The 13508-nt window shown below is 45.9% G+C and overlaps 1 protein-coding gene and 1 pseudogene across 1 annotated transcript in view; both read right to left on the bottom strand.

Annotated features, from left to right (window-relative positions):
* The window catches only part of COQ5 (coenzyme Q5, methyltransferase), a 28145-nt gene extending 14878 nt beyond the window's left edge, over positions 1-13267 (bottom strand). The window contains exons 1-2 of the mRNA XM_054444630.2: positions 12231-13267; positions 4092-4241 (exon numbers count right to left, since the gene is read on the bottom strand). Of these exons, the coding sequence (XP_054300605.1) occupies positions 4092-4241; positions 12231-12432 (352 nt within the window). The 5' untranslated portion in view covers positions 12433-13267. The remainder of the gene's footprint in view (positions 1-4091; positions 4242-12230) is intronic.
* On the bottom strand, positions 4249-5783 carry LOC129010429 (large ribosomal subunit protein eL29-like; annotated as a pseudogene).
* Positions 13268-13508: the final 241 nt, after the last annotated feature.

The following is a 13508-nucleotide window of genomic DNA, read 5'->3' on the forward strand; positions in this document are numbered from 1 at the left end:
TTTCCTTTCTTATAATGCTGTTTCCAGCTGGGCTCGGTGGCTCACGCCTGTGATTCCAGCACTTCAGGCTTCAGGAGGCTGAGGTAGGCAGATTGCTTGAGCCCAGAGGTTTGAGACCAGCCTGGGTAACATGGTGAAACTCAGTCTCTACGAAAAAAATTACAAAAATTAGCCAGGTGTGGGGCACATGCCTGTATTCCTAGCTATTTGGGAGGCTGAGATGGGAAGATTACTTGAGCCCTGGGGGTGGAGGTTGCAGTAAGCCGAGACGACGTCTCTACACTCCAGCCTGGGCGAAAGTGCAAGACTGTTTCCAAAAAAAAAAAAAAAGCTGTTTCCTTGTCTTTGTTTTTCCTACACTATTTCCAAGAAATATATCCTTGTTTCTCCCATATGTCTAACCAATTAGGTATTCTCCAGTCATTCTGCAGTCATTTTTTATATCTTTTTTTTTTTTCCTGAGACGGAGGCTCACTCTGTTCCCAGGCTAGAGTGCAGTAGCACGATCTCAGCTCACTGCAACCTCCGCCTCCCAGATTAAAGCAATTCTCCTGCCTCAGCCTCCTGAGTAGCTGGGATTACAGGCGTGTGCCACCAGGCCCAGCTAATTTTTGTATTTTTAGTAGAGACAGGGTTTCACCACATTAGTCAGGCTAGTCTGAAACTCCTGACCTCGTGATCCACATGCCTCGGCCTCCCAAATGCTGGGATTACAGGCGTGAGCCAACGTGCTCAGCCATATATTTCAATATATTAATTATTTTGCGCATCTTCTCTGTATCATTTCAAATTTAGTATATGCGCTACTGAAGCGAGCACGATATTTCAATACATTTATAGGTATGCATATAACAAAATTTAAAAACATAAACAGGGATATTGTACACATTGTTATACCACGTGTTTTCTTATTCTTCCCACTTAATATGTCCTTGCAACCTTTCCATCAATACTTGTAAGTTTTCCTTATTGTTTTAAATAGATACACAATATTTCATAGACTGAATATACCTTAATTTAAAGCCATGTCCTTATTGGGAAGAAATAGGTTATTTCCAATTTTTAATTACTATTAAATGTGATGCAATGAGCGTATTTGTGACTAAATCTTTGTGGAAGTTTTTCTTTAGGCTACATAGAATTGAAAATGTGAGGCCAGGCAGAGTGGGTCAGGCCTGTAATCTCAACACTTTGGGAGGCCAAGGTGGGTGGATCACCTTAGGTCAGGAATTTGAGGCCAGCCTGGCCAATATAGTAAAACCTTGTCTCTACTAAAAATACACAAAATCAGCCAGGCATGATTGTGGGTGCCTAGTAATCCCAGCTACTTGGGAGGCCAAGGCATGAGAATCACTTTAACCCAGGAGGCGGAGGTTGCAGTGTGCCGAGATCATGCCATTGCACTCCAGCCTGGGCAACAGAGCAAGACTCCATCTCAAAAAAAAAGAATTGAAAATGTGGGATCCGCCAGGCATGATGGCTCATGCCTATAATCCCAGCACTTTGGGAGGCTGAGGTGGGTGTATCACCTGAGGTTGGGAGTTCAAGACCAGCCTGACCAACATGGAGAAACCCCATCTCTACTAAAAATACAAAATCAGCTGGGTGTGGTGGCACATGCCTGTAGTCCCAGCTACTTAGGAGGCTGAGGCAGGAAAATCGCTTGAACCTAGGAGGCGGAGGTTGTGGTGAGCCGAAATCGCGCCACTGTACTTCAGCCTGGGCAACAAAAACGAGACTCGGACTCAAAAAAAAAAAAAAAAAAAAGTGGGATCCTAGGCTTATATGCATTTTAGATTTTGGTAGATTCTGCTAAATTACCCTCTACAGAGCAAGGTGTCTTCTTGCCCTCTGAGCTTCCATTTGGGGAGAGGATCACACCAACATAGCTACAGATAAATATGTTTCAAGTATAGAGGTTATTCTATTGTAATTTATTATTATACATTACTCTATCATTACTATCAAATTATTACATTATATTTTATATTATTCCAATGTAATTTTATGTATTTATTTATTATTATTGTTTGAGACAGAGTCTTGCTCTGTAGCCCAGGCTGGAGAGCAATGGCACAATCTCGGCTCACTGCAACCTCTGCCTCCTGGGTTCCAGTGATTCTCCTGCCTCAGCCTCCTGAATAGCTGGAATTACGGACGCCCGCCACCTCGCCGGCTATTTATTATTTTATTTTATTTTATTTTATTTTTAATTTTTTTTTTTTGAGATGGAGTCTCACTCTGTCGCCCAGGCTGGAGTGTGGTGGCTTGATCTCAGCTCACTGCAACCTCGGCCTCCTGGGTTCAAGCAATTCTCCTGCCTCAGCCTCCTGAGTATCTGGGATTACAGGCGCGTTCCACCACAACCGGCCAATTTTCGTATTTTTAGTAGAGACGGGGTTTCACCATGTTGGCCAGGATGGTCTCAATCTCTTGACCTCATGATCCGACCGCCTTGGGCTCCCAAAGTGCTGGGATTACAGGCATGAGCCACCACGCCCCACCATCGCCCAGCTGAGTTTTGTATTTTTAGTAGAGACGGGGTTTCACCATGTTAGCCAGACTGGTCTTGAACTCCTAACCTCAGGTGATCCTCCCAAAGTGCTACGATTACAGGTGTGAGCCACCACGTCCAGCCTCTAATGTAATTTAACATGTACAATGACATCACCAAGATGCATTGTGTAAAATCATGACATTTTTCTCTCCAAATGCTCAGTGTACAAGAAGTAACAAAGGACTGTGCACAAACTTTTGATATTTGATGTGATAGCAAATCAAGCAGAAAAGGCAGCCTAGAAAACTTACATAAAGTGATAAAAGGCTTCTCCCATCCCCTAAAAAAGAGGAAAAGGGGGTTAAAGGTTAAGCAGAAGATAAAACAGTCATTTAGATGGTGAAATGTCACTGGTCAAAAATTCAACATTTTCCTTCGTAATCCTGTTTTTTTTTTTGAGACGGAATCTTGCTCTGTTGCCCAGGCTGGAGTGTAATGGTATGATCTCAGCTCACTGCAACCTTCCACCTCCCCAGTTCAAGAAATTCTCCTGCCTCAGCCTCCCAAGTAGCTGGGATTACAGGCACCAGCCACCACACTGGCGTTTTTTTTGTATTTTTAGTAGAGATGGGTTTTCACCATGTTGGCCAGGCTGGTCTTGAACTCCTGACCTTAGGCAATGCACCCACCTTGGCCTCCCAAAATGCTGGGAGTACAGGTGTGAGCCACTGCGGCCAGCCAATCTGTGTATTTTAGAAATGTGACAGGCAGCTGGGCACAGTGGCTCACACCTGTAATCCCAGCACCTTGGGAGGCCGAGGCGGGTGTATCATGAGGTCAGGAGTTCAAGACCAGCCTGGCCAAGATGGTGGAACCCTGTCTCTACTAGCAATACAAAAATTAGCCAGGCGCGGTGGCGCATGCCTGTAATCCCAGCTACTCAGGAGGCTGAGGCAGAGAATTGCTTGAACCCGGGAGGTGGAGGTTGCAGTGGAGCCGAGACTGCACCGCTGCACTGCAGTCTGGGAGAAGAGCAAGACTCTATCTCAAAAAAAAAAAAAAAAAAAAAGGAAATGTGACAGGCAGACAGGCACCGGCCAGGCGCGGTGGCTCACGCCTGTAATCCTAGCACTTTGGGAGGCCGAGGCAGGCAGACTGCCTGAGCTCACGAGTTCAAGACCAGCCTGGGAAACACAGTGAAACCCCGTCTCTACTAAAATACAAAATATTAGCTGGGCTTGGTGGAGTGCGCCTGTAGTCCCAGCTACTCAGGAGGCTGAGGCAGGAGAATTGCTTGAGCCTGGGAGGCAGAGGTTGCAATGAGCTGAGATTGAGACACTGCACGCCAGCCTGGGCGACAGAGTGAGACTCCATCTCAAAAAAAAAAATAGTGACAGGCACAAAAGTGTTATTCTATGCTTTTGATTGATATTCAGTCAAAAAGATAAGTGCATGCCCTTCTCAGAAGTTACAAGTATGCTGATTTTCAATCACCATCTTCCGCCTAGTGTTAGGTGAGCTAGCTCATTACAAGAGAGACTAATTTCTGTAAAACATGCTCAATGGTAGTGAAGGATACCAAACTCGACATTACCTGTGCCTCCGGCAACATCAAGCAGCTGGGTCCCAGGAAGTGGGCGCATCTTCCAGAGCAGCAAATCCTTCCAAACACGATGGATACCAAGACTCATCATATCATTCATCACATCATACTTCTTAGCCACACTTTCAAACACCTGATAGACTGACATGGGAGAAACACACACAATAGTGCTATTAACAGTATTCCCTTAGAAAAATCCTAAACAAAAAAGGAGGAAGCTTTTTTCCCCTGAAATGGCCTGTCTTTGCAAGGTGAAACTAAGTCGTAATGCTTGATGCTCAAATCTACACCTTAACATTACCTCTTTATTGATTTATTTTTTTTCCTGCCTCAGATTTATTTGTACAAATAGCACAGGAGGACCCCAGCCCCATGCAGATGGCAGTCCAGGGGGGTCGGACCAGTCCTTCCGTCCTCACGTTGGCAGACAGAGATATCTACTCTGAAGCCTTCGTAGGTGTCTGGGCACCTTTGGGAGCCTAAGCTGGAACTGAAGCTGGAGCTGCAGCCTGGGCCTTGGTTTGATCTTTGGCCTTGGCCTTCGACCGACATAGCTTGAGCCCCTTGGCAATGCAGGCACAAGCACACTTCCCAAGCCTGGGGTGGGCAATGTAGGCAAGTGGATTGAGCTTGGGGCTGACACCCTTTGGGATCTTGGGCTTAACCTCCTTGGGCTTTACAAGGGCCTTGATAGCCTCAGCACGTGCACTCATGGCCTTGGCACTGTTGGCCTGCATCTTTTTAGGCCCTTCTTGTTGTGCTTCTTGGCAAAGCGCATATTCCTCAGAAACTTGGGGTCCACTCCCTTAAGAGATTCTTATCAAAAAAAAAAAAAAAAAAGAAAGAAAGATTCTTATCAGCCGGGCGCGGTGGCTCATGCCTGTAATCCCAGCACTTTGGGAGGCTGAGACAGGCAGATCACGAGGTGAGGAGATCGAGACCATCCTGGCTAACATGGTGAAACCCCGTCTCTACTAAAAATACAAAAAATTAGCCGGCATGGTGGCAGGCGCCTGTGGTCCCAGCTACTCGAGAGGCTGAGGCAGGAGAATGGCGTGAACCCGGGAGGCGGAGCTTGCAGTGAGCCGAGATCGCGCTACTGCACTCCAGCCTGGGCCACAGAGCGAGACTCCGTCTCAAAGAAAAAAAAAAAAAAAAAAGATTCATATCTCTGTGATCGGGGTTTCTTGATACCATTTCTGTGCCATTTCGGGACTGGCTGTGTGTGGTGTGGTTCTTAGACTTGGCCATGTCTGCACTGGTCCTCTCCGCAGCCTGCTCCCCGCTGCTGCTCCTAAGTCGTGGATGGCATCACATTACCTCTTTAATAAGAGGCTTAAATGTACTTCATGGAAGAAATCAACCTCTTTTCTGCTGTTTTAATTATTATTACTTAGGACTACTACTTTGTAATAATGCCATCCATATACCTGGTACTAAATAGATGTTTCTGTTTCTTAAAGGATAGGGTGGGGGAAATTGGAATTTTTCTCATGGTTATTATAATAAAAGACAAGATCCATTAGAAGTATGCATACAGGGCACAGTGGCTCTTGCCTGTAATCCCAGCACTTTGGGAGTCTGAGGTGGGTGGTTCACTTGAGGCCAGGAGTTCAAGGCTAGCCTGGCCAACATGGCAAAACCCTGTCTCTAGTAAAAACACAAAAATTAGCTGGGCATGGTTGCGCACACCTGTAATCCCAGCTACTCAGGTGGTTTGGGCAGGAGAATCACTTGAACCTGGAAGGTAGAGGTTGCAGTGAGCTGAAATTGGACCACTGCATTCCAGCCTGGGCGACGGAGAGAGACTCTGTTTCAAAATAAAGATGAAAGATGCATGATTAACGGATGGAAAGACCTCAGCTCATGTCTGCCTGTATCACTGAGAAGAACCTCAGGTACAATTTGGCGGGCACCTAGATGCCAAGCTGTGAATCAGGGCTAAGTCACAATTTAGAGGGCTCTCATGAGTCTTCTCCATAGGATCAACACAGACTGTGGAATCTGGGATAGCTAAAGAGAGAAACAGTCTACTATCCAAGACTCTCAGAAGTGTTCCCTTTAAAGTTACATTTTTTTTTTTTTTTTTTTGAGATGGAGTCTCGCTCTGTCGCCCAGGCTGGAGTGCAGTGGCCCAATCTCGGCTCACTGCAAGCTCCGCCTCCCGGGTTCACACCCTGCCTCAGCCTCCCGAGTAGCTGGGACTACAGGCGCCCGCCACCACGCCCAGCCAATTTTTTGTATTTTTAGTAGAGACGGGGTTTCACCATGCTAGCCAGGACAGTCTCGATCTCCTGAGCTCGTGATCCGCACGCCTCGGCCTCCCAAAGTGCTGGGATTACAGGCGTGAGCCACCGCACCCAGCCTTAAAGTTACATTTAACTGTTTTTCACCTCACTTTCTCTGCCCGTAAGACAGCTATATCAGTGCCAGCTCCCTATCTCCCTGCCAGAAGGCTGAATTGGATAATGAAGAGGAGATGCTTTGAGTTCCTCAGATGAAATGTGCTGCACAGATTGAAAACATGACTCTCTTCTGCTGAATCAGACTACAGAGCCCGCCTTTAACTCAAACTTCAATGCCTATTCTCAACCTTCGGATTTCCAAGTGCGCTCTTTCCTTTTTTTTTCTTTTAATTTTCTTTGGGACGGAGTCTTGCTCTGTCACCCAGGCTGCAGTGCAGTGGCATGATCTTGGCTCACTGTAACCTCTGAACCTCAGATCTGCCCGCCTTAGCTTCCCAAAGTGTTGGGATCACAGGTGTGAACCACTGTGCCCGGACTTTTTATTTTGAGATGGAGTCTAGCTCTGTCGCCCAGGCTGGGGTACAGTGGCGCAATTTCGGCTCACTGCAACCTCCTCCTCCTAGGTTCAAGTGATTCTCCTGCCTCAGCCTCCCGAATAGCTGCGATTACAGGCACTTGCCACCATGCCTGGCTAATTTTTGTATTTTTAGTAGAGATGGGGTTTCACCATGTTGGCCAGCTGGTCTCAAACTGCTGACCTCATGATCTGCCCACCTCAGCCTCCCAAAGTACTGGGATTACAGGCGTGAGCCACCACGCCCAGCCTGCTCTTTTGAGCATCTTTTGGGGTGTCTGGGGGACACTAAGGCTAACCTCACTCAGTATAAATAGTCCTTGCTGGCATGGTGGCACACACCTGGAGTGCCAGCTACTCGGGGGGCTAATGGGAGAGGACTGCTTGAACCCAGGAGTTCAAGGCTGCAGTGTGCTATGATTGTGCCTCTGAATAGCCATTGTACCCCAGCCTGGGCAGCATAGTGAGACCTTGTCTCAAAAATAAACAAACAAGGCCGGGCGCGGTGGCTCACGCCTATAATCCCAGCACTTTGGGAGGCTGAGGCAGGGGGATCATGAGGTCAGGAGATCGAGACCATCCTGGCTAACACGGTGAAACCCCGTCTCTACTAAAAATACAAAAAAACTAGCCGGGCGTGGTGGCGGGTGCCTGTAGTCCCGGCTACTCGGGAGGCTGAGGCAGGAGAATGGCGTGAACCTGGGAGGTGGAGCTTACAGTGAGCCGAGATCGTGCCACCGCACTCCAGCCTGGGCGACAGAGTGAGACTCCGTCTCAAAAAAAATAAATACATAAAAATAAATAAATAAATAAGCAAATAGTCCTGGCTTTGCATGTTCCAATATACATGAATTTCAGTTACTGTGGTTTATCTAAACAACACCAGTCCCCCAACGCCACAATTCAAGTACAATGGTATATTAAATGTGAGTAATTACATAAAATAGATTCTTTAGTCTACAAATCACTATGTAAATAACAGATACACAGCATGATCAGCAACCAATCACGCACTTCTTTCCCAGACTTTAGGTTACTGGTCACTGCATCAGTTACTCAGTTCACGGACAGTAAAGCATGTACTTGTATTGCCTCCTTATCTTTCAGTGATAAAACACATGTGGCATTTAACTGGATAAATGAAAGAGGGAATTGAGCAACAAAAATGAAAATGCTGATAATGCTGGAAGTGAAATTCAAATTGAGTATCAGTGGAGTTATAGGAGAAATAGATGACTGGGGGAATATTGACACTGCTGCCACTGGAGAGACTCTAGACATACAGCCAGAGGAACTGCAGGAAGATGAACTTACCAACATGAACAAGAAATGGAGCTGTGACAAAAAGGTTGAAGGTGTCCCAGAAGAAGTGATGCCAGCAAAAACTTCCACATTAAAGGAGTTCTTGGAGGTATTTCATAACATTGAAAGCACAAAGGATAAAATACTAGTAGATAAAAACTTAGAAATATGGCAATTTGCCAAGGCATAGAAAAGATATTTCATATGACAAGAAGGTGGCAAATAGTGTTCAAACTACTCTTGGCAATTTTTTTTTTTTTTTTTTTTTTTTGAGACGGAGTCTTGCTCTGTCGCCCAGGCTGGAGTGTAGTGGCAGGATCTCGGCTCACTGCAAGCTCCGCCTCTCGGGTTCACGCCATTCTCCTGCCTCAGCCTCCGGAGTAGCTGGGACTACAGGCGCCCGCCACAGTGCCTGGCTAATTTTTTTGTATTTTTAGTAGAGACGGGGTTTCACCGTGTTAGCCAGGATGGTCTCAATCTCTTCCTCATGATCCGCCCGCCTTGGCCTCCCAAAGTGCTGGGATTACAGGTGTGAGCCACTGCGCCTGGCCTACTCTTGGCAATTTTTTTACAAGGAAATAAAAGAATTTAATTCTCAAGGTTTCTAATTTTTTATTAGAAGTTTTTTTTTCTTTTTTTTTTTGAGACAGTCTCACTCTGTCGCCCAGGCTAGTGTGCAGTGGCACAATCTCAGCTCACTGCAATCTCCACCTCCCAGCTTCAAGCAATTCGCCTGCCTCAGCCTCCTGATTAGCTGTGATTACAGGCATGCACCACCATGCTTGGCTAATTTTTTTTTGTATTTTTAGTAGAGATGAGGTTTCACCATGTTGGCCAGGCTGGTCTCAAACTCCTGACTTCGAGTGCCTACCTCGGCCTCCCAAAGTGCTGGGATTACAGGTGTGAACCATCGCGCCTGGCTGTAAATAAATATCAACTTTAGTATATATTTTTCCATTTCATTATACATTTATAACTGACAGGGTTTTTGATGGTTGATAATTTTTAAAGGTCATAAAACAATTATAATTTTTCCCATTGATTAAGGTCTTTGTGTATGACTTCAGCTTGCACATTTTCACAGTCTTGCATTACTGTGCACAGCAAGGACTGTCTGTACTGCAATCTCAGTCCCCAATCTGGAATTCATATTTAGTTTAGTAGTTAACTTCTTCCTTGCTTGCCAGTGTGAAATGTTGATTATACATTGTAAAACACAAAACAGAAGTTAGGCATTATTATTATTACACTATTATTATAATTATACTAATTACTGCGTAAGAGCACACACTTTGGAAGTAACCCACCTGAATTCAAATCTCAGTTCTGCCACTTATTAGCAGAATCTTGGGCAAGTGATTTAATGTATTTGTTTCACATTTTCTTTTTTTTGAGAGGAGTTTCACTCTTGTTGCCCAGGCTGGAGTGCAATGGCGCAATCTGGGCTCACCAAAACCTCCACCTCCCAGGTTCAAGGGATTCTCCTGCTTCAGCCTCCTCAGTAGCTGGGAATACAGGCATGCACCACCATGCCGGGCTAATTTTGTATTTTCAGTAGAGACGGAGTTTCTCCATGTTGGTCAGGCTGGTCTGGAACTCTCGACCTCAGGTGATCCACCCACCTCAGCCTTCCAAAGTGCTGGGATTACAGGCGTGAGCCACCGTGCCCGGCCTCACATTTTCTTCACTTATAAAACTGGGCTATGGCAGGCGCGGTGGCTCACGCCTGTAATCCCAGCACTTTGGGAGGCCGAGGCGGGTGGATCACGAGGTCAGGAGATCCAGACCATCCTGGCTAACATGGTGAAACCCTGTCTGTACTAAAAAAAAAATACAAAAAATTAGCCGGGCGTGGTGGCGGGCGCCTGTAGTCCCAGCTACTCGGGAGGCTGAGGCAGGAGAATGGCGTGAAGCCAGGAGGCGGAGCTTGCAGTGAGCCGAGATTGCACCACTGCCTTCCAGCCTGGGTGACAGAGAGAGACTCCGTCTCAAAGGAAAAAAAAAAAAAAGAAACCCCGTCTCTACTAAAAGTACAAAAATTAGCAGGGCACAGTGGCAGACGCCTATAATCCCAGCTACTCGGGAGGCTGAGATAGGAGAATCGCTTGAACCTGGGAGGCGGTGGTTGCAGTGAGCCGAGATCAAGCCACTGGACTCCAGGCTGGGCGACAGAGAGAGACTCCCATTTCAAAGAAAACTGGGCTAATAGTTCTTATCTTACAGTTTTATTTATAAGAATTAATGTTAAGTATTTTAGAAAGTTTCAGAACCTTAATAAGTGCTTGCTACTGCACTTGACTAGTCTTAAAAGTAAAAAATAAAATAAAATGAAATACTTGGTATTATCGTACTTGGCTCCACTTATTTCAGTCCATAAGCAATTATCAAGTTCCTAATGTGTATCAAGCACTGAGGAAATAGGAACGAATGAGCCACTGTCCTGGCTTTCTGGGCATTCAATCCTGTGAAACAAATAATAATTTGAATTCGATATTCAAAGTGTTAAAATAGAGCTATGTATTAGCAAGGTTGAGGCGGGTAGACTTTAAGGGGATGGGAAATTCCACTGTGGGCACTTTTTCTTATTTCCTGGGTGACTCAGTAAAGAAACATCTCAGAGCCTCACCTTACATATCTGTAAAATGGGCCAATTCCTTCATCATTATAAATAGTACTAGTAGAGTTTTAAAACACTCCTTTTCCTTTCCTATGCCTGTGGCACAGTGCTGACAAAAAGAAACTGCTCAACAATATCTAACATTATTGAACAATTACTAAATGCCAGAGACTGTTTAAAGTGCTTTCATGTATCAAGTATTTTGATACTCACAAGAACTCCAAGAGAAGAAGGGTTACTATTAGTTCTACTTGGCCAATTTGGAAGCTGAGGCACACAGAAGATAGTTTCTCTCCTTCCTTCCCTCTTTTCTTTTCTCTTTTCTTTCTTTCTCTTCTCTCTCTCTCTCTTTTCTTTCTCTCTTTCTTTCTTTCTCAGGCTGGGGCGGTGGCTCACATCTGTAATCCAGGCACTTTGGAAGGCTAAGGCGGGTGGATCACCTGAGGTCCGGAGTTCGAGACCAGCCTGACCAACGTGGAGAAACCCCGTCTCTACTAAAAATACGAAATTAGTCAGACATGGTGACGCATGCCTTAATCCCAGCTACTCCGGAGGCTGAGGCAGGAGGATCGCTTGAACCCAGGAGGCTGAGGTTGCAGTGAGCCCAGATTGCGCCATTGCACTCCAGCCTGGGCAACAAGAGCGAAACTCCGTCTCAGAATAAACAAATGAATAAATAAAAACAAAACAAAAAACCCTATTTTTCTCTAGAGGTAAAGAACGGGGGCTTCAGACTCAGATTAAACTGGGTTTGAATACTGGTTCCGCCACTTACTAGATATGTTCAACTGGGCAACTTCTTGCTTAACCTTTAAGTCTCAATTTCCTCACGTGTAATATGGTAATAACAATACCCACTACTGGAATGTTGAAAATGAGAACTGAAAATAATATCTGTACGTTGCCTGGCACATCACAAATGCTCAGTTGATGGGATTTAGTCATCAGTATTGTGCTTTTAAAAAGGGGGCGTCTGGCTGGGCGCGGTGGCTCACACCTGTAATCCCAGCACTTTGGGAGGCCGAGGCAGGCGAATCACATGAGGTCAGGAGTTCGAGACCAGCCTGGTGAAACCCCATCTCTAGTAAGAATACAAAAAAGTTAGCCGGGCGTGGTGGCGGGGGCCTGTAATCCCAGCTACTCGGGAAGCTGAGGCAGGAGAATCGCTTGAATCCGGGAGGCGGAGGTTGCAGTGAGCCAAGATCGGACCATTGCACTCCAGCGTGGGCAACAAGAGCGAAATTCTGTCTCAAAAAAAAAAAAAAAAAAAAAGATAACTGCACAGACAACAACACTGGAACTAGCTGGATGTTAAATCAACCCTAACTGGCCAGAAGAAACCAGACCACGGACGGTCAGATCCCTCCCATCCGCCCTCTCGCCCCTTTCACCTTTGCCTCCCTTCTCTTCTTCCGACACAGTCTCAAACCCGAAGTGCGTTTCCGTTGCCCGCTTCTCTTGGGACAAGAGCCGAGCACTTAGTGGGGCCCCGGGCCAAGAGCTACGAAGCCCGAGGAGCTGGCAGCCCCGCATCGCCCACGACCACCCACGACCGCAATAGCTCCATAGGGCGCAGCTCCTGGGGGCCGCCATCTTGGTAGTCGAGTGACAAGGGCCAGAGAGTACGCCTTGTTGCGTCACTCGACGAACGACGGCGGCTGGCCGGCAACATTATTAGCCGAACGCGCCCTGAAATCTGATACACAGTTGTGCGGGCATAATCTCTAGTATCCAAAGGGTGGTCTTTAAGTATCGGAAATCCCTTCCTCTCTCTCTTCTCAAATTGAATTTACAATTCACCAGGAATGAGGGGACCTCAGGGGAGCCCCGGGTCACCTCTTAGCGGCCATGTCTCTGAATCCGGCTAGGCAGAAGAGTACTAACTCGCAAGATATCCAGGAACTCTTGTTGTCTTGTGCAGAAGAGGGAAATTGAGACATGATGTGGTTAAAAAGCCAAAATCACGGGGCCAATTCCTGCACACTTTGTTGAGTGTAAGAATCACTTGGTTTAAGTTTTAAAATGAAGATTCCTGGGTCCCCAACTACCAGAGATTTTGATCTGACCTATATCTCTTTAATCTCTATTTAAACAAATTTCTCTGGCGATTCTCATGCAAAAGATTTGCAGACCATTCTTGAGAAACATTCTAGACTACTCTGAAAAATAAACATAGGACAGACTTCTTTGTTCTGTCCGTTTTATGAACCTAGGAAGCTCATAAATGGGAACGAAAGCTCTGGTATCCACTTAGCAAGCCAGAACCACCACTAACACTTGGTCTCCTGCTGACCCAAAGCTACATTCCTAGCTCCAGGTGGCATGTCATGGGTGTTTTACTTCAGCCCCAGATTTTCAGTCTTTTTTTAATGGCAAGGGTAATGTAGACCGTCTTGTGCAAAATAAAGAACGGACGTTGTTGAGTTTTGCTTGGATTACTGTATGTTTCTGCTTTCATTCCATTTTAAATGTATGTTTCCTGTAAATATTTCACGAGGAGAAAGCGCCAATAGAAGAAACTATTTTGAAATGAAAATTCTCTTCCTGGTTTAATATAGCCTGACAGATGGACACCTAACCGCTTTCGTTTGGGAAGTACTGCGCTGGGATTTCTGTTTCTTTCTCTTTTATTTTAAGAATGGTAGAAGGTCCTTGTTGGTATAGTGATG

The sequence above is a fragment of the Pongo pygmaeus genome, chromosome 10 (genome assembly GCF_028885625.2).
Source record: "Pongo pygmaeus isolate AG05252 chromosome 10, NHGRI_mPonPyg2-v2.0_pri, whole genome shotgun sequence".
In the NCBI taxonomy this organism is placed as follows: domain Eukaryota; kingdom Metazoa; phylum Chordata; class Mammalia; order Primates; family Hominidae; genus Pongo; species Pongo pygmaeus.